The 22,161-nt window shown below is 31.2% G+C and overlaps 1 protein-coding gene across 1 annotated transcript in view; it reads right to left on the minus strand.

The window, feature by feature from the left end:
• LOC127706211 (tyrosine-protein kinase Src42A-like) overlaps nucleotides 1-22,161 on the minus strand; it is a 28,063-nt gene continuing 5,902 nt past the window's right edge. Inside the window, exons 3-8 of the mRNA XM_052210696.1 lie at nucleotides 21,005-21,168; nucleotides 9,232-9,400; nucleotides 7,475-7,633; nucleotides 5,534-5,712; nucleotides 4,698-4,854; nucleotides 1-3,851 (exon numbers count right to left, since the gene is read on the minus strand). Of these exons, the coding sequence (XP_052066656.1) occupies nucleotides 3,640-3,851; nucleotides 4,698-4,854; nucleotides 5,534-5,712; nucleotides 7,475-7,633; nucleotides 9,232-9,400; nucleotides 21,005-21,168 (1,040 nt within the window). The 3' untranslated portion in view covers nucleotides 1-3,639. The remainder of the gene's footprint in view (nucleotides 3,852-4,697; nucleotides 4,855-5,533; nucleotides 5,713-7,474; nucleotides 7,634-9,231; nucleotides 9,401-21,004; nucleotides 21,169-22,161) is intronic.

A 22,161-nucleotide genomic window follows, 5' to 3' on the forward strand; every position in this document is an offset into this window, starting at 1 on the left:
TATTTTTGTTATTCTTTATTATGAATGGCTCAGATGAAAGATGAGTATTCATGATCATTTATAATTATTCTAATCAATGTATTACATTTTGTATTGAAAAATTTGTGTATTGAACAACATAATAGCTCACGTACATTGTGCATCATACTTCACATGGTAATGTGACCTGTAAAAAGACAATTGTTTAATCATAGACGTATAGTAAATTTTATCATTAATTACATCTGGCCACCATATATATAAACTTCTCTAAGAAGATTATGCTTTCACAAAGAAAGCTGGGAAGATGTCAAAATGAACAATAGATTGACTAGAACTTTTCACAATTACAACATTTACTACGCACTGGGTATTGGAAAACAGTCCATCTATTTATTTATCATTTTCTATGCTAAAAAGCCATAGAAATAATAGCAATACCAATCAGATGAGAAAAAGGAGATTCTGAAATAATTTATGATGTTTAAATGGCTAAAGGAATTGAGTTCAGACCTAAAGTAGGTATATACTAACAACATCATTAAATTTTACGAAATCGACAATTCTAAACAAATTCAACCAAAAACATGTTTGCATATAAATTGATGAGACTAAATAAAAGAAATAGACCCATGTATAATTTATAGCTAAATATTGAAATTATTTTTTAAATGATAAATATTTGGCAAGTTATCCATATTTTGGATCCATTTTGGTCTAAAACTTATAAGTGTCACTACTAAAAATGCTATTATATATTAGTAAAACAACTGTCTGAGCATCATTAACATACACATTCAGAATTAACATCCAATAGCAAATGAGCTGGTTAAACTGTTAATGGAATATTAAGCATCTAACTTTTTCAAACAACATATACTTGCTACATATTGACATATGAAGAATTTTTTTTTCAAAATTGTTTCACAGCCTATTAAACACTTAAGATATGTTATGTAATGTATATAACATTCAAAGTAAGTAAAGGTGTGGAAAGGATGCTTGATTTTCAATACATTAGTTTTCATACAGGAAATGAATTGTTACTACACTTCTCCCTTATTAATTGCACAAGCATAAAATATGAACATTTGTTATATGAATGATGCTTTAAAAACAGAAATTTCAAATCAATATCAAAATATAAAGTGAAATGCCCGGTATGTTATCAACCTCATTTGACCTGACCATGGTTCTAAATTAGTAAACAACCATCTGACAATGATATAAAATTTACGGATATAAAAAATCTGATAAAAATTTTAAGAAAACAAGCCTTTTAAACAGACCCATAAAATGTTAGTCCAATTATTAACTAATGATAAAACAGCAATACACATTAATACAACCAATAATTGAATACAAAATACAAAGCTTCACAACCTTATTTTGTAGCACTCTCTTTATATATTTGGACCTTTAACTTCTTTTATGTATGCAAACCTGGTATTACTCTTAACTATCTATGATACAATTATGAAACAGATCAATGATTATTTGATGAATTATTCAAAACTTTATTAATGACATTTGTGTAACTTATTCTGTGTGGAGCAACTAAATTCAGACTTCTTAGTATTGTATTTTTACCTCCCCCCCCCCCCCCCCCCCAAAAAAAACCCAAAACATCACACAAAGACAGACAGAAGGGGCTTGAGTTTGGATTCATTTATTATGTATCTCACAGGTATAAGTTCAGTAATTCAGCTCTTGATCAAAAAGTGTTAAAAAAGTGTTAAATTACAGAAAAAGGACAAGAAAAGGCCCATGGGGAACACTTTTAGGAATTGAATTATCAGTTTGAAAAAAAATAAACCATCTTGAGCACTAGAACAACACTTTTCTGCAAAACTTTTACAAATGGAACATAGAAATTTCACACATTCCGAAAATGATTTGGTTAACAATAAAGAAAAAATATGTTTGCAGGTTTAAATTTGTATGGAAATCACTTGTAGCTACATACAGTTAACAAGATGTTTCAATACAGCATAAATGGCCAATTTATAGTAAACATTCCACAATACATAAGAATTTGAACTGCACTAACTGAAACAAAATGTTTATTGCATGTTTGAATCCATATTACATAAAACCTACATATAAACACGAGTCAATACTTTGTCATGGCAAATAAAAAACACAAAAGTAGCATTAATTAAAATATGACTGTAACCCTTTATTCATGATTGACCAATAAAACCAAAACCAAACCGTCTTGAAAAGAGAAAGGTATTAAATATTTTCAAATTTTGATGTTTTCATTGGCAAAATTTTATGCTAACATTATAGTCCTCTATACTAAACTATATTATCCTAAAACTTTTTCAATACCTGTGATTAAGCAACCATGAAATTCAGGTCATAAAATAGTAAATTTTAAACCCTTCACATTGTGATGTCCACATAACTGAAATATCATCAGTTTCACAAAGAACTACATGATACCTAAACAGTAACCAGCAGCCAGCCAAAAACACAATGAAGACAAATTCTGGACATTTTATCAGTTCAAAAGGCAGTTTCATCAAATGTAGGTAGGTGTTAGGTCAACTAGAATATCTGTAAATTATTATGACTCATTTGCATGCAAAAAGGTGATGACTTGTATTTGAAATGATGAGAGACAATGCTTGGACTATAGATAGTTAGATATAATGGAGGAGGTATATAAGCAATGATTCTCCTAATATCTAATTTAGTTCTGAATGAAGCAGGAATCTGTTAATTCAGAAATCTTTGCACTGTTTTTATTATTGCAACCGGATAGGTTTTGCAACAACAAAAAATTTTTTTGATAGCATTAATTGTATGCAGCATTTCCCAAAATCCCATTTGTGTCCATTGTTCAACAATCCTAATAATAAATGCATGCACAAATTTCTGAATTAGGGAGCTACCATCCATTTGATTTTTATGGGGGGGGGTCTAGGATGAAAAATATTGTCCTGCATTTTTTTTTAGTTGTAATCTCTGTCCTGCCTTTTTATTTTTCACTCTATTCGGTCCTGCCTTTTTTTTTATTAGTTTATCCTGCCTTTTTTTATATAAATTGTCATCCTGCCTTTTTTTTTACTCAAAACTCCTGTCCTGCCTTTTTTTTCAAATTTCATTCTAGCCCCCCCCCCCCCCCCCCCCCTAAAAATCAAATGGTAGCTCCCTTAGCAGTACATCTAACAGATCTATCTCTTTATTATATAATGAATACAGTCTAATGTTGAAATGAAATTTGTATTTCAAGTTCTTGGATATGGATTTCTTATTAATATACAACTTTTTTCTACTATTAATATTTGTGACCAAGCCTGTTATTATATTACCCTCTGTAAAACAATTGGTTAAACATAAAAACAATCTGAGCTGAAAAGTTTTTGTCAGAAGTCATTTTCGCAATATAATGTACAATTGCCTGATAAAATTAAAATCACATTCAGCAATATAAACATACACTGACATACAACATAATTGAGGAAAAAATATAATAAAATTGATGTTATAGCATCCATTTTTTCTCTGTTATCTGTTATAAAACCATCATCTTCAAGGCTGCCTTGTAAATCTCGATTATGCCCTGGTATGTTTTCCAGCACTTTGTCCCAGTGACTATGTATTTCCATAACCGAGAAATCAGAATATGTAAATGAGTTTAATTGTAAAACATTATCGAATGCTAGATGCTTCTTTATAGTCATTGCCATCAAGGTTAAAGAAGTCTTCTAATTTCCATTGTAATGTTTCAAACGTTGGCCTTTCCATTTCTTCTTTCCTCCAACATTCCAGCATGATTTCATACAGAGTCTGTGAACAATTTGGCGGAGCTGGCATTCTATATCCATGTTCTACTTGATGAAGCACTTCAGCATTTGTCATACCTAAAAAATTCAAAATTATGTTTTTAGGCATAATAAATCAAATAGTAAAAATCCAGATTTGTGAAGCACTGTAAGTCTCACTAATGAAATTCATGTTTTACAGTAGAGCAAGCTTCTTTGAAAAAAATCCTTTTCAGATACATGAGACATTTTTATGAAAAACTTTTGAAAATTATCAACAAGGTCCTTTAGTAAATCATTTCCTTGATGACTTCAAAACTTTTTCCCATCAGATCCTCATGTGTGGACTTCTTTGCTATCTCTCCCATAGCATTCTTTTTTTTTCAAAACCATCTTCTTTTATGTCCTTTTCCTTCACAATCATGAATGAGAAAATGACTTCTTTTACACTAGTTTTACTGTGCGTATTGCTATGTGTTTCTTTACTCTACATTGGCCAGAGGTATAGGGGAGGGTTGAGATCTCACAAAACATGTTTAACCCTGCCACATTTTTGCGCCTGTCCCAAGTCAGGAGCCTCTGGCCTTTGTTCGTCTTGTATGTTTTTTAATTTTAGTTCATTTATATGTTTTGGAGTTTAGTATGATGTCCATTTTCACTGAATTAGTAAACAATTTTATTTAGGGGCCAGCTGAGGACCACCTCCGGTTGCACTTCGAAGTCCTGTCTGAGTTGTAAGGGATACCAGTGCAATTAATATAATGCTCTTACAATACAGACTTGATTCAAGAAGTTTAGATTATCACAAAAAATGAAAACAAATCAATGTTAGCCATTGTAAAGATTTGGTCAGATAACAGTGTACCAATATTTTTTTATAGATTGCATAAAACATTGAAATCATGATGCAGTAAATATTATACTTGTATAAGTACTGAGACCTACCTGGATATGGTATTCTGCCAAAAGTTACTATTTCTGTAAGTAATATACCAAATGACCATACATCAGATTTGATTGTAAATCTATTATAATTAGCTGCCTCTGGGGCTGTCCATTTTATGGGGAATCTAGCACCAACTCTGGCTTCATATTCATCTTCCTGTGAAAAAATAATTAAAATTTGTATGTTTTTCAACACATTCATTTGCTCTAAAAAAAAAGACATGCTCAGACACTCTGCTAAATGGGTAAATAACTATCCTAGAAAATAACAAATAGATTATTGACCAATAGGAAAATATCTTTTCCAAATTAGTATTATTTTAGATCAAGAGGAAAAACAGTACAGTCTTCTACTTAATTTCCAGCTATGGCTGAACTTGTGTATTAGTAGTTTGTGAAATAGGTTAGAACAGATCCATATTTCTTTTTTTTACATAACACTTTTACTGAAATGATGTTTTCTAATATTTAGTCATTTTTAGCTAGGATGCATATATTGAAACCCTTACCAAAACACTTCATCTATAGTTGTCTTTCTGGATAGTTGTGTCATTGGCAATCATACCATATCTTTTTATCATGTTTATAAATTTACCCCATGATGTTATTAAATGTCCTAGATTTATCATGATTTATCCTAAAATAAGGTGTTATTCCTGAAAGACCCTTCTAAAGTTATCGTTTGGCATAAACAATAAAATCATGGTGTACTATTTAACTAACACCCTCTGTGGTATTACTAATATTTACATGTCAAAATGTAAAAATTCTATCTTTATTATTCATTGTTTGTGAAAACCTGTAAAACACAGATGACAACACATAAACAATTTTACCTTTATTACTCTGGCTAAGCCAAAGTCTGCAATTTTCACAGTATTACCCTCACTAACTAATATATTTCTGGCTGCTAAATCTCTATGAATATAATTCTGAGATTCTAGATAGGCCATACCACTAGCTATCTGTGCTGCCATGTCTATCAACTGGGGCAGTTTTAATTGTCTGCCTTTACCTGTAATAAAAGGAAAATAAAATGTCAACAAATGCATAATGTTTTCCTGTTATAATTCTATTACTGTCCTCGAAGAAAATTTGTCCCATGTAATAGCTGCTTTTTTTCTGATACTACAAATACATTATAAGAATTTTGATAAAAAATTAACTAGTGTCTTCTTGGAATTTCACCAAAGGTGGAAGGATTGTAATCTTTGTAATTTCTAGATCTCCCATGTTCCTTATTACAGGTATTATGTGGTTGCAAGTTGCCTCTGGAAAAATTCATATATCTTCAGAGTCATCAAGGGACAAATACATGGGGTTGTAATTTTCATTTTAACTTTGTAGCATATAATTTGCATCTAAAAAGTTCAATCCATTTATTTTCACTCAAATCTATGTGTAAATGTTACTATATTTCCAACAGCTGTGCCTAACTTAAACCATATGGAATATAAAGGTATGCAAGAACAAGTGTTTTGTTTAATGGTTTTCAACCAAAAACCAATTTCCCCAATCTTTTCTCTATTCAAATAGATGTTTGTTAATTCATAATAAATATCATTTAAAATGGTCTCAAAAGTATATTTCATTATTGATTTTTCCAAGATTTTATTTCTGCTTTGATCATTAACTGAAACAATCAGATAAAATTTTGATGTTATATAAATGAAACACATGTACTGAGTGCAACATTAAATTCACTTCATATAGAAGTGTATAAACCTTGAAAATTGGCATTCTAAAAACACCTGTACTCTCTGTTGACATCACTTTTTTATACAAGGGACAATACATTTTTAATGGGAAGAAGTGTCCTTTAATGTTTGTTGATTTCATTTTTCACAAAATTTTGCTCCATTCTACTGAAAATACAGTTTATTTAATGCAATGAAGAAGATTTGTACTGATTCTTTGTGGAAATATTTGTCTTGGTAATTATAAGCAAAATGCTAAATAATATTTATAAGATAAGATTCATGTATATAACAGCATATTCTTATTTGTCATTGTTTTATTACACAGAACACTTGTTTTTTTGTCGTACTTGTTAAAATGCATATGCCATAGTATCATTCACAAGTTCTGTGTATTGTATGTTAATGAAACAGTTTGCATTAATTCAGAATTATGTTTTGATTGATTGTTGCTTAACTTAACGTCCTGTCCTGTTTTATGGTTTGAGAAGTAATAACCAATTTGTAGGTCATTTGAAGAATTTATTTTAATTTTATTATGCATTGATTTTCCACTGGTAATTTGCATACCCATTGGTCATGGCTAGTGTCACACAGTTTTCTGTATCAACAATATTTTCATGAAGTGTTTACATGGATTCATACTGCCGTTTCATGATTTTGTGTGCCATTTACTATTGTAGTAAACCATTGTTGTTTTTGTACTTACTTTGAACAATGATTTTGTACCTTCTCTTCATCATGTTTATATTTTTACATAAGTTTATTTCTAATGCTATAATTTAATTGTATTCCATGACATTATTACTTGTTATTTTTGGACACCCTTTGTGAACTAATACTTTTCTATTTTTCTATATGTAGAAGCATAAGGCGATTATTGATTTCTTTTGTTTTTTGTTATCTCGTATCACTGTATGATTTATACAATTATCTTGATATTGCACTGGTGCATCATACAATATGAATACATAGATGCATAAATAATTGCACTATAATACACCCTGGTATATTTTTGTCACTTGTAATGGAAAATGTTTTAAATGTGGTAAATCAGAACTGATATTTATTCATATTAACCTTGTAGGAAATCCAATAAACTTCCATGTTTCATTAATTCTGTAACAATAAATATTGGTTCGTCTTGTGTACAAACAGCATACAACTGTATAAGTTTAGGATGTCGTAATTTCTTCATGATCTGAGCCTCGGCAAGGAAATCTTTGGCATCCATAGTACCTGAAAGTGGAATTCACTTCAAAGTTAATCTGATTATCTTTAATAATTATAGGTGATAAACAAGTAAACTAACTACAAAAGTAATATTGCATTCACAGACAGAATCACTACTTTACGAAGTCACAATTTAGAAATTTATAGGCTGGTCTATAAGCTGTGGGAAAACAGCAGTTGTTGGATTCCTGTATGCCATTGTTTCTTATATTTTTTTAATTATATGTTTTCTGTTTTTCTAAGGAAATTACCGGTATACAAACAGTTTCTTAAATGTATATATCATTATCCTTTTTGAGAAAAGATGGCTATATCACCGGTCCAAGTTCTAACAATAAAACCCACTACACTCAACTTTTGCTAACAGGTGTCCTTCTCTTGCTTACAAAGCAAAAACTTTCTGATTTTTGATAATTAACTGCCTCAAATAGAAAATGATCGATGAATCAATGGTGCATAAGCTATATTGCCATCTTTAGGGATCTGTTGCACAAGAAACACATTTTAGGTTTGAAAGAATAAGTTAACGACTGTAAACTTTAAGTATGACTTCTTTTCAAAGCACAATATTTACTGAAGATAGTTAAAGATCTGAATTATGACTCAAAAGATATTGTCCTGAAACAAAACTGTTCCCAATATTGGAGTTACTGTGACCTGAGAGAACCATCGACCTTCAGCACTAAAACTGACAAGTGATACAGTAAATAAACTGCTTAGACCACTGGTCACCAAGGCCTTGTGAAGGTTGGACATATGGTTTAAAAATAGCATTCAAAAACAAAATTTTAGCTTATCGTTTGCTGCTGTAACCTTGAACTTTGACCATAGTCCTATTAAAATCAAAATGGACACTTGTCATCTCATGGGATGTTACCAATAGAATTTTGGTAAAAGTTGGACATATAGCTCAAAAGATAACATGTGGAAACCAAAATTTGGTATAAATTTTGTCAATACCAGTTGTGTCCTTTTTGGTTTATTTATTGACTCTAAAAACAAAAGTGGTCTTCCTCACCCCATGGGGCATTATCAAACCAATGTTGGTAAAAGTTAGACATATGGTTCAAAAGAAAACATCTGAAAACTAAAATTTTGCATAAATCTATCAATTGCTCCTATGTACTTGAACTTCAACCTATTGATCCCAAATTCAATAAAGATCATAGTCTTTCCATGAGGTATTTTCAAGCCATAATGTTGATTTCTGAATAGCCAGAAGCCTGACAGGCATTCATCTTATTACAAACTGAGTTTGAATTTGTCTCACAGTGACTCTCACCTCAGCTTACAAATGTTGATAACTACATGTTTGTGTTGGTTATAGTGCTACATATGTTGAGGTTTCAAGTGTTGTCATTTTACCTTTCAAGTTGTAGAATGAAACTATCCTATGGTTTCATGGTTTAACTGTTTTAGATGTGTTGGTTAAGTGATCTGAGGTTACATATATTATGACATCATCCTACGCTTTATTGTTTGTTTCTGTTTATATTATATGATCAGACTACAAATGAGACCACATTCTTTGATGACGACATTCTCTGATGCTTTAACTTAGATGTTGTTTTTGTTCACTTATCTGTCTACATGTGATGACTTACCTGGTTTTAATGTTTTGATTGCTACAGGTGTAGTACTGTTCCACATTCCTTCCCATACTTCACCAAACTGACCATGACCAATCTTGCGTAGAAGTTTCAGAGATGACTTAGGAATTTCCCATTGATCTTTTGTGTTGTATGATAAACCAACTGTCTGTGGTTTCTCAATCTGTAATGAAATAATTAAAATTTTATAATCATCTTGATTGCCGTCAGAATAAATTATATTTTGTTTTATTTTATATTTTTTTTGTGGTGTAATTGGGTTTTACATTAATGGTAAACAAAACTGCTCTTGTGCACACCCATCCATCTCCTAGTCAGACATATGATAGTGAAGATCATGTTATACAATATCCATACTATTTCAACCAAGGGCTAGGGATAATAATTATCTTCAATACAATAATATTGTAAGACACATTCGGTAAATATTGTAGAAAGACAGCAACAAAGTACAATATGAGTAATGATTTCCAAAATTTTAACCAAATTTACTGTACAAAAGCTACTATTAATATATAATACCAATTAAAATTTCTGTATAATGTAATATGTAGGCTAAGAGGTTTTTCACCCTTTCTGTTAAAATCATTATTCTATACTAACAGTGCAAATATTCATATTCACAACAATGTGTCTAATGAGGCCGATTTTTATTTGTTTTGGACAGTTACAACTATTTTACTGCATGTGTTTCCCATATTATTCCATTGATAATGCTATCTCCCTCAGATATTACAAGGTGCATTAATAATTTTCTTGTTTTCATGTGGTTATACCATTTCCTTGATACATAATAGAGTAAGTCAACAACCGAATTCTAGTTCACTATACCCTTGTACACTTAGTAAATAGGAATTTAAACCAACATCAATGAATGCTCATACATGTTGAATGAGCATTAGTTAGCAAAGACCAAATCAGCTGTTTTTGTCTGATGAAAAATGTATAAACTGTTACTAGAATAAAATGCTAAATATCCAAACGGGTCTTATCAAATAACTTTATAACAGGGAATAAATAAAAACTTGAACATTTTGTAAAAAATAGAAAATCATGAACATTTTGAAAAAAAATAGTAAATCATGCATGATAAAGTGTTTTCAATGGGTTTACATAGAAGTAAATATAAAACTAACTAACCCCTAAGACATGTATGCATGGCTAGCTCTTGTTAGTCAGGCTAGTTTTAAAAATAAATCATTGCTAAATGCTCCAAAATTTAAATGATTTTTCTCTATAAATCGCAAATAATTCCTGATTTTTTAACATATAACAATGTGGAAAGGTACCTGAAAGTCTCATATAAAAAAATTTAAAAGTTTATAAAAAGGGACAGCTCATACAGACAATTTCAAACAATCTTGAGACAATCATTAATCCTATTTTTGGTGTAGAACTTGTATTGACAGGTACTAAATAGATTTTATTTTATATGATTATCGTCTGTTTTAGTCATTCTGACTCAGCCATAGCGTTCTATTAAAACCGATGAATCAATTCTGTACTCTGCTGTAAGAAATTGAAACATAACTGAAAAGTGCATTTCAGCATAATCTCAAATGTGTAAATTTTATTACAAAAGCAATTCCCCAAACAACTAATAATCAATATGAATTACTAATTATTAACTAAATTTTAACCTATAAATCCTCACACTAAACATAAAGACTAAGATCACTTCATCAACCGTTATGTAACTTCAGTGACAGACGGTGACTAATTCCTGAATCATGAACCAACCTTTTCTTTACGATCAATATTATGTCAATATCTCAGAAAAAAAATGATATCAATTCATTAACTTAGAAATTAACCTCACTCAATGACAACACTTGTTTATACACTCATTCATGAAAATTAGAAATTGACACTGAGAAGGTGGTTTTGTTATAGTTTTAATTAAGCGCTAAATCCTTGTTGTTACTAGTTCAGCATTACCCTTCACCTTCAATTCAATAACCTAAATGCAAATTTCATGGAAATTCCAGGAAAAATAAATAATCGCCACATTCCTTAATAGTTATGAATTCCACAAAAAGAAAAGCTCTTCATGAAATAAATCAATTTTACTGTTCTTTGTAACTTCATAGCATTTGATAATGTCCAAGATATTTTCAGACTGGCATATCTTTAAAAGTCTTAAACAATGGTTCTGACCAATCAAGAGAAAGTGTATTAAGACAGCAAAAACTGTAGGGTTGTAGTTTAGAGAGAAAAAATAAGATTCCTTTATCCTGCTATATAAGTGTATTCCATAACGAATTGAAATGCACCTACTATAAATATCTTATGAATTATTTAGAAAATTACTTGGATGTTTTAAAAACTGAACTCTATTGTATAATAACAGATTAAGAAATAATGACATCATTTAATGAAATAGCCAGCTGTGTGTTCCTGGTAAAGTGTTAAAGTTATGCTTGTTTGAATTTAGATGAAGAATACCATGTTTCCATTTATTTGACTTTACAGCCAATTAACATGTACCATATGTGCATTTTCTGGCATTCATCATCTTGTGAATTCTTTTTTAGTCTTTGAAGTAATATTGAAAAGTTTCCCAGATAGCTAGGGTACAGAATTATCCTTTTAGTTACTTATTTACATGTGACAGAAAGATTGGTGTCTGAATGCTGTTCAATTGGATATGAAATGTATAAATACTCAAGTCAATTTAGATTGGCAAGAGGATGTTAAATCCAAAGCTCCCATTCTTTTGCATGTGGGGTCCATATATATACTGTGGATTCATTTATTTTCATGGGTACCAGAATTTTGCAATTTTTTCATTGAACATTTGAATTTGTGGTACAGCTAAACCTTTAAAATTGGTATCCAACGAATAATAATGAATTCCCAATCCCCGTAGATAACTAATCCAAATACATTTATTGCCTTATTCATTGTAGTAAAAATTATCTGCCACTGTCTTGTCTAACTAGTCCACCTACTTTTCAAATAACAATCGTAGTTTTCCTGAATATGCATGAAATATTGTTTCTTTCTATGTATTGTGGTAGAAAGTCTTCTCCCTAGTACACGATATACATGTACATTTATATGCTTGGTTACATTTTGTAGCTTTAAATTTCTTAATAATTAACAGATATCTACAAAGTTTATAAATCATTTCTTAAAAAGAATTTTAAAAAAGGAAATATTTTAAAGGTTCAACTACACATGAGTAGATATTTTATAATTTTATAATGTGACATGAAATAAAGTCTTTTTCTAAGAATTTACATCAAAAGTTATTATTTCACATTAGAAGATATTTAATAATGTGGCATGCAATATAAAAGTATTTCTAAGAATTTCAATCATGAGAAATGACTTTCACATGAGATATTTAATATTGTGGCATGAAGTGTATGATTGACTAATTTTTGTACTGTACATTATAAACTGAAATGGTATTTTCACAAATATTTTAGTACATACATATATTTTTGGTTACTAAAGGTTCACCAGTAACTTCATCATTTTGTATGAAAAGAGTTATGAACTTAAAACTAAGATTACTCAAATGATACAAGCCCCTTACATACCACACATAGTGTATTAAGTAATTTTAAACACCCAGGTAATTACATGTATTAGTACTGAAGTGACCGATGACACTGTTATAATAGATGGGTTTCACATCACCGAACATAATAAACATAGCAGTGTAACATCACAAAATGTAAATTGATACCCGGTACTTTTTGATTTATAAAGGCAACAAAATTTGTACGAAAACAATAGCAAGAATTTGTAAAACTTATTCTCAATTAGATAAGTACAGAATAATAAGTTTTATTTTTGAGCTTGTTCACATTCTAAATATTCCTAAAATATTTACTGGTGAACCTTTAGTAACCAAAAATATATCAATTATTGTATCTTGCTGAATAAAACCAAGTTGTAACTTTAAATATTTAGTCAGCAATATTGTGTTGGATTAAAAAAGATGAATTCGAAATCATCCAACTTTCATCAAACAAGTTTGATGTAACTTTATCCTATATGTTGAATGTGTTTGATGTTGTTATTTGGGTGTTTCCTCAACTTTGATCAAACATAGTTTATCATGCACTGTGTAGAGACCTTAATAGAAGCCAAGTCAAGATTAAGAATCTTACAGAAAAGGTCATGATTAGTGCCAACCAGTGCTTTACAAGAGGGAGAATGTGTCAACCAAAAACAAACTATAATCTCAACAAATCTAGAAATGTATCACTGGAAATATACTTCACCTGACAATGATTTACAACTTAAAAGACATGAGTATACATATACTTGTACATTTGAACACTATATGTTTATATAACATAGTAACAATCGTAAAAAGAGTACCAGAACAAGGTCAATTATATATATTTTCCAAAACAATACATTAGTGAATTTTACCAACTTAAAACTTAAACTACAGTTAGATGTTTACTGGAAAGAAATTCCAAATAAACTGTAAAATTTATTAAACCAGAATCACAGCTTCTATCATCATTTACAGATCAGCTAAACAGCAGAAAAAAGAAAAAGACAAATGAATTTGACCCATAGGATATTCCCTTCAAGTGTGTGAAGCTGAGAGTTCAATTCCCTTCCATATCAAATTAAAGACTATTTCGCTCTCAACAATTGCCACACGGCAGTGAGTAGCAAATGCAAAGACTAGTGTGTATGGGTTCAAAAAAAGCCACAAGAATTTATCTTTAACAGTTCAGTAAGTCTGTACTTTGACTTTTCTTTGAAGTACATAAAAATGTATGTGTGTCATTCACTTATTACTGGGATGTGTACTGATTGATATATTAGTCTTAGATACATGATTTCTTTTATTAGTTGTTATTGGCTTTGAACTAGCTGTCAGTAACTGCAAGTACTCTCAGAACAGTACTTTTGTGTCTTTTTTGTTGTTAGGGATCTATAAATACCCTGCCACGTCTCATCTGTGTTTTTGTTGGATGTTTTTCTGCTTTGAATCCATCTGATGAGTTAAGCCATTTTCAACTGATTTTTATAGTTTGTTCTTATGTTGTGCTGTAACACTACTCTCACAGGTTAGGGGAGGGTTGAGCGCTCACAAACATGTTTAACCCCGCCACATTCTTTATGTGCCTGTCCCAAGTCAGATGCCTTTAGTTGAGTGGTTGTCATTGGTTCATGTCCGTCATATTTTTTTTTTTGTAAATTGTTTTTGTTATAAATTAGGCCGTTAGTTTTCTCAATTCACTGGTTTTATATTTTTCATGTCGGGGCCTTTTAAAGTCAACTATACGGTATGGGTTTTTCTCATTGTTGAAGGCCGTACAGTTGCCTATAGTTGCTTACATCCACTTTATTTGAACTTTGGTGGATAGTTGTCTCATTGGCAATCATACCACATCTCCTTATTTTTATATATGTCCACTGTACAATGCTGTACAGTACAAATTAATCAATGTTATTCTTAATCCATATTGTGAATAGAACTTAAACAATGTCATATGATGACGATCTCTTCATTAACAATACTTCTCAGCTAACAGAGCTAGAGTGTTTGTAGGAAATATAGAACATGACACAAGTTCCTACTTAACATACTAGGTGTATTTCATAGTATCTCATTACAAACCCAATACAAAATATATAAGTACCAACTTCCACAAATCTTCATTACAAGTTATTTCAATCTAAAACACTTCTTATTGTTCATTACACTGACAGCTATATGACTACCGGTATTATAATTACGTTTGTTCCAATGACCTGCAATGACTACATCCGTGTCATATACTGTCTCTTTACCTTGAGACTGCAACTAATTAATTTATCAACTGTTAAGTCTTTCTGTTGAAGATAGTGACCTTGAGTGATTTTTCCCATGTGAACCAGGATTGCAGTTTTAAAATAAATGGGGGAATGTGTCCATGGGACACAGATTATGCCCCTGCTTGCATATAACATTATAAAGGGACATAAATCAAGAACGGTAAAAGTGACACTACCCAAATTCATACTTGATCTGAGTTTTGTGGTAATAAGCATTGTGTATAAGTTTCATAACACTTTGTTGAGGCAAACTTAAGTTAGAGAACAGAAATAAAAAATTCAGCTATTTTTCCATTTGTAAAGGGGCATAACTCTAGAAAGGTAAAAGTGATTCCACCCAAATTCACACTTGATCTGTGTTTTGTGGTAATAAGCATTGTGTTTAAGTTTCATAACATTTGGTTGAGGTAAACTAAAGTTAGAGAACGGAAACCAATTTCGGGACAAATGGATGTTCAGACGGACAAGGGTAAAACTTAATGCCCCCTCTGCTACGGCGGGGGCATAAAAATGTGCAAACTGAATGACAGCTGATAGTCCAAAACAATTTTTGAAAACTATACACATTTTTCAGATAAAAAAGTTTAATTTCACAATATTAAAGATCTTTCATCAAATCTTTGTAAAATTGAGAGTTTTTTTTTCGAACTCACATGAGTTATTACAATTACATTGTGTTTTTTTTTATTTTTTTTTTTTTTATCAAAAAGAACCCAGATACATATTACTTTCTTTCTTTTGGTTCTTCCCATTGACAACACATTTACTTGTTGGTAAATTAGTATGCATACTGTAATCATTTATTTCTAATTTGTTATGATTCTGTGAACTCTTTTGTTTTACAAATTTAAGAAATTTTAATGTTTTCCACAATATTTAATTTGAAAGTTTTCAACTAATCATTTTGCAAGATGAATCTTAAATTTTGTCATAAAAAAAATCTCTTTTAATCATGTTTACACAAATTAACTTAATCAAATAAATGTAATACTTATGAATTTTTTCACCAGCTGAACACTCTGATCTAATAATTTTTTTATACTCTGTATTTTTTAATTCAGAAAGATTTTAACATACTGAAGGTTAAAACCTTGAACCTTTAAATCATTGTAAATTTCAGTTGCTTGTCATATTCATACTTGTAAGTTCTTGGAAAAGTCTATCAGTCATCATAAAAAATTGACAAGTCCATGATGCAAGTGCCTAAAAATATCTGAATTTCATTGGGAAAGCTGACAGTGGAAACTGATAGTATAATTGACATGCAGGCATAGAATAACTCTGTTTGATAATATTTCTTTAGAAATACTGTTTTATCTGCATTAATATAGCATTCAATACAAATAATTCTGATTTTACAAACTTATTAAAGATACAGTGCATGGACATAAGTACTTGTCACCTCGATGTTTTGGTACACATACATAATTCATGTAATAACACATTTTCCCCATAAAATATGTTGAAGGTGTTCAAGTTTTGATTTCTGCCAACCATGTGTTGAAAGATGCAGAATTGTCTGCAATTTATTTGGTTTTTTGGTCATAATTTTGTCTTAGGATGTTTTTGTTTTCTCCTTACATGCCTTATATAAACACACATGATAATCATTTAGATTAGTCATTACATGTATGTTTTGTACAAATATACATGTATAGCAAATATGTTTACATTAAAAAAAATAATTACACCTCACAACATGAACTGTTGACACAGAGAAATGATTCCCACCTGTATCATGTGTATAGTATAACTCAAATATTTTATTCAACGAAATTATATATAAATGGCCTATGACAACCCCAATTAATCTCCACAGAAATGTGATGTGCCAATGTTAATACAACTGCATACCAAATATTATTAAATTACAATAAGTGGTTTCACTTTTAACCGACTAAAGCATAAAGTTTAACATTTGTTGACATCAATATAGGCTATGCCAGAAACCGCATGCCTAATATAAAAGATGTGGTATGATTGCCATTGAAACAACTCTCCACCTGAGACCAAATGACATAGAAGTTAACAACAAAAGGTCACTGTATGGCCTTCAACGATGAGTAAAACCCATACCACAGTCAGCTGTAAAAGGCCCCGAAATGATTAATGTAAAACAGTTCAAACAAGAAAACTAACAGACTGATTTATGTAAAAAACAATGAACGTACAACAAATATGATACATGTATACAGCAACAAATGAAAACTATTGAATTATAGGTTCCTGACTTGGGCAAGGCACATACAGAATGTAGCAAGGTTAAACATGTTTGCGGGTGCTCATACCTCCCCATAACCTGAGACAGTGGTGTAAGAGTACAATATCTCAACAAACTATAATAAAATGCTCCGCAGGGCACAGCTTGATACGACCGCAGAGGTCGAACCCTGAACAGTTGGGGCAAGTATGGACACAACATTCAAGCTTGATACAGCTCTGAATTTGGATTGTGATTAAATATTTGACACAGCATAGGTTTCTGACACAGAATGAATGTGGTCTAAGAACTTAAAAATTTTAAATTGGACATTCACCTGTTATGGTCCAATATCCAAAATCTAAATACATGGTTAGATTCAGCATATCAAAGAACCCCAAGAATTCATTTTTTGATGAAATCAAACAAAGTTTAATTTTGGACCCTTTTGACCTCAATGTGGACAAAGTTGATAATGGGGCCCAAAAATCTAAATACATGGTTAGATTCAGCATATCAAAGAACCCCATATATTCAATTTTTGTTGAAATCAAACAAAGTTTAATTTTGGACCCCGATTTGGACCAACTTGAAAACTGGGCCCATAATCAAAAATCTAAATACATGTTTAGATTCAGCATATCAAAGAACACTAAAAATTCAACTTTTGTTAAAATAAAACTAAGTTTAATTTTGGACCCTTTGGACCTTAATGTAGACCAATTTGAAAACGGAACCAAAAATTAAGAATCTAAATACATGGTTAGATTTGGCATATCAAAGAACCCCAATAATTCAATTTTTGATGAAATCAAACAAAGTTAAATTTTGGACCCTTTGGACCTCAATGTGGACCAATTTAAAAACGGGGCTCAAAATCAAAAAACTTAATACACGGTTATATTCAGCATATTAAAGAACCCCAAGAATTCAAGAATAAAACCCCATTGAAATTGATCAAGAAATAAGCAATTTATAAGAAGTATCTTCTTTTGCACAATACTGTGCAATTGAATATTTCTTGCTATTGCGCAATACTGTACAATTGACAATTTCTTGCTATTGCACAATATTGTGCTACTGGATATTTCTTGCTATTGCGCAATACTGTGCAATTGAAAGTTTCTTGCTATTGCGCAATACTGTGCAATTGAAGATTTCTTGCTATTGTGCAATACTGTGCAATTGAAAATTTCTTGCTATTGCACAATACTTATTATATAAAAATTTACACATCCTGTTTGGTGTGTATCTCCTACCATATCATTATTATTTGCTTTTAAATATAAATCAGAAATAACCAACTTAAAATGGAAAATTTAAAAAAAAAAAAAAGGAAAAATAGAATAAAAAAATAAAAAAATAAAAATCCCCCCCCAAAATTTTTTGAACCCCCTTCTGATTCATCACCCCCAAACTCAATCCCAGCCTTCCCTTTGTGGTATGGTACCTTGCAGTACAATTTCAGAGAGATCCATACACTTGAACACAAGTTATTGTCTTGAAACTAGAAAAATGCTTATTTTTGGCCCCTTTTTGGCCCCCAATTCCTAAACGTTTCAGGCAATTACCCCCAAACTCAATTCCAGCTTTCCCTTTGTGATATGGAACCTTGTAGTACAATTTAAGAAAGATCCATACACTTACACACAAGTTATTGTCCTGAAACTAGAAAAATGCTTGTTTTTTGCCCCTTTTTTGGCCCCTAATTCCTAAAATTTTGAGGCAATTACCCCCAAAATCAATTACAGCCTTCCCTTTGTGATATGGAACCTTGTGGTACAATGTCAGAGAGATCCATACACTTGCTTATTTTTGGCCCCTTTTTGGCCCCTAATTCCTTAACTGTTGGTACCATAACCCCCAAAATAATCCCAACCTTCCTTTCGTGGTATTGAACCTTATGGTAAAATTTCATGGAGATCCATTCACTTAAACTAAAGTTAGAGTGCGAAAACCAATGTGTCTTCGGACGACGCCAGACGACGACGCCAACGTCATACCAATATACGACCAAAAAATTTTTAATTTTTGCGGTCGTATAAAAATCAGTTGAAATGGGCGAAGTCTATTTTCTGCTACTTCAGCAAACCAGGAAAAAAATTATAGCCCCATACACAAATAAATTTGTGGCATTTTTGCATCTATTGTGTTCCCAAGTTTATTTAAATGTGGATTTGCATAAAATAAATAAATTGAAAAATATCAAGAGACCAATAATTATGTCCTTGCACTATACAAGCTATATGTAGGGATGTTTAAATGTGTACAAATCATCTTTACTACAAAATCAATATAAAACTTGATGCAAAAAGTAAAGAGCTTGCATGTACTATAATGTTTTAAATATTGAACTTCACTCAAAGCCAATTAACTGTAATTACATGGGAAAAAACTCTACTAAAGTCTGTTATAGATTGCTAGTACAATGTACATTTGAAGCTACATCATCAATGTAACATTGAACCGAATGAAGTTCAACTGTAATAACATAATTCATCTAATAAAAATGTACATATGAGAAAGATATGTGGGGTAAATGAAATATCGACCTACCCTGGAAATCTGTAATAGAAACATTACTTTGTATGATATAAAATACTGGGATACAAGTGCCTATTGAAAAAAATAGCAGCATACTGATGCCAAACTCTCATGAAATAATGAAGAATGTGTCTGAGGACACAAATGCCCACGCTCAAGCTTTGCAATTTTCCAAGATAAAAAGGGACATAACTCTAGAATGGTAAATGACTCACACCCCAAATTCCAACTCTGTCTGTGTCTTGTGATTCTTAGCATTGTGTATGAGTTTCATAAAATTTGCATGAGGCAAACTTTAGAGTGCGGAAACAAAAATGGGACGGATGAAAAGACAAACAAACGGAAGGACAGTCAAGGGTAACACTTAATGCCCCTGTTGCCTACTGCGGGGGCATATAAATGTAAAGAAAATTCAAAACTGACAAGTTTACATATAATAAGCAAAACCATCACTCTTTTGTGAAACAACTATTTAAGATTTGGGTAAATTGGTATATACATCAATGAGACAGCAACACAAAACACAGAGACAAAACTCATAAGGCATTTACAGGTCAACATACATGTACACAGTCTACAGCAACACAAAACACAAGAGAAAAAACTCATAAGGCATTTACAGGTCAACATACATGTACACAGTCTTCAACAAAAGACAAGCCACCATACCATGTCTAGATCAAACTGAGTCTAAACTTGTAAAGAATAAATATCACAGAAGCTACCAGAGATCTGAGATAAACACAAAATTCACTAAAAAAGATCAAACACACTAAGATATACATTTGAATTTTATACAAACACCAAAGAGGTTCCAGATTAAGGGCAGCTTATGAGTTATAAAATAATATCTGCCACTGTACTTTCAAATTGATTTTATACAGCATCCTCATGAACATTGCAAGAAGACAAGATTTTGTGCAATGCCAAAAGTAAAGTTGTGTGCAAAATTTTGAATAATCCTACCCCCCCCCCCCCCCCCCCAAAAAAAGACATAAAATTTTCATGATACATGTAACAGTAAATAATAACCTTCATCAAAAAATAAGACAAACAGTGTTAATCCAAAAAAGTACACATACATGTACCTGAAATAGTTGATACATTTAAAAAATATATATTCATATTAATATTGTTCCGCACATGGAAGAACATGAAATTTTTCCCATTTACGAATTTACAAAATATGACCACAAGCACAAACAGCAACAACTATTATAAACTTACCTGAGTACATGGTTTTCTAAGGTTAACACACAGTCCATCAGCCTCCTCGGAATAATGGTCTACTAATTCTGATAATGTTCTGAATGTCACTCGTCTAGCAATGAAAATTCCTCCCTCATCAAGTTGTCTAATTCTGTAATGCTTTACTGTATCTCCATCTCTCACTGCAATACAAAGTAAACATGCACATATAACTTTGAATTGTATTTCATTTACCAGGTACTGATCGAGGATTTTGAAAAAGGGGAAGACCACTATCAAGCCAATGTTTGGCGTGATACTTATAAAAAGCCTATGCATTAATCATATCTGAAGCTCCATAAACCCTGCCCCCCCTTAATACTGCCACTGTTTACAACCAAAAATATTAAGTACACATAAATTACATGTATATTCCATTTCCCTGAAGTCCTGCCCATACGTACATGTACATATAAGGATGGATTTCTGGATGTTTAACCTAAACACATGCTCAAACCTACAATCTTTCAGCCAAATTCAGGAACTTATACATGTTTATCGTCTAATGGAATACATTGTGTATATCAGGAAATGATATATTTTTCCCTACATTTTGAGTATCCTATTTGAGAGTCTACTGTAATATGTTGGTATTATATCACTATAATGACAAACACTTAGTTACACAATGACAATGTATAGCAGTAAATTTGTTAAGGAAAATGATTAGACATGGACATACACATTTTTTTTGTACATATATAGCAAGTGAAGAGATCTTGCTGAAGCAAACATTTTACAGAATAATTTTTGAAATCTGATGAGAACTGTAGATGTGAGAATGTTTACAATGTCACAAGGACAGATATCAACATTTCCATAGGCCCTGCCTAGTAAAATAAAATGCTCCGCTGGGGCGCAGCTTGATACGACCGCAGAGGTCGAACCCTGAACAGTTGGGGCAAGTATGGACACAACATTCAAGCTTGATACAGCACTGAATTTGGATTGTTATTAAATATTTGACACAGCATAGGTTTCTGACACAGAATGAAAATGGTCTAAGAACTTAAAAAATTTTAATTTACCTATTCAAACCATATCATTATTATTTGCTTTTATATATAAATCAGAAATAACCAATTTAAAATGGAAAATTTTAAAGAAAATAAAAGGAAACCCCCCCTCCCCCAAAT

The sequence above is a fragment of the Mytilus californianus genome, unplaced genomic scaffold, assembly GCF_021869535.1.
Source record: "Mytilus californianus isolate M0D057914Y unplaced genomic scaffold, xbMytCali1.0.p SCAF_1, whole genome shotgun sequence".
Taxonomy (NCBI): Eukaryota; Metazoa; Mollusca; class Bivalvia; order Mytilida; family Mytilidae; genus Mytilus; species Mytilus californianus.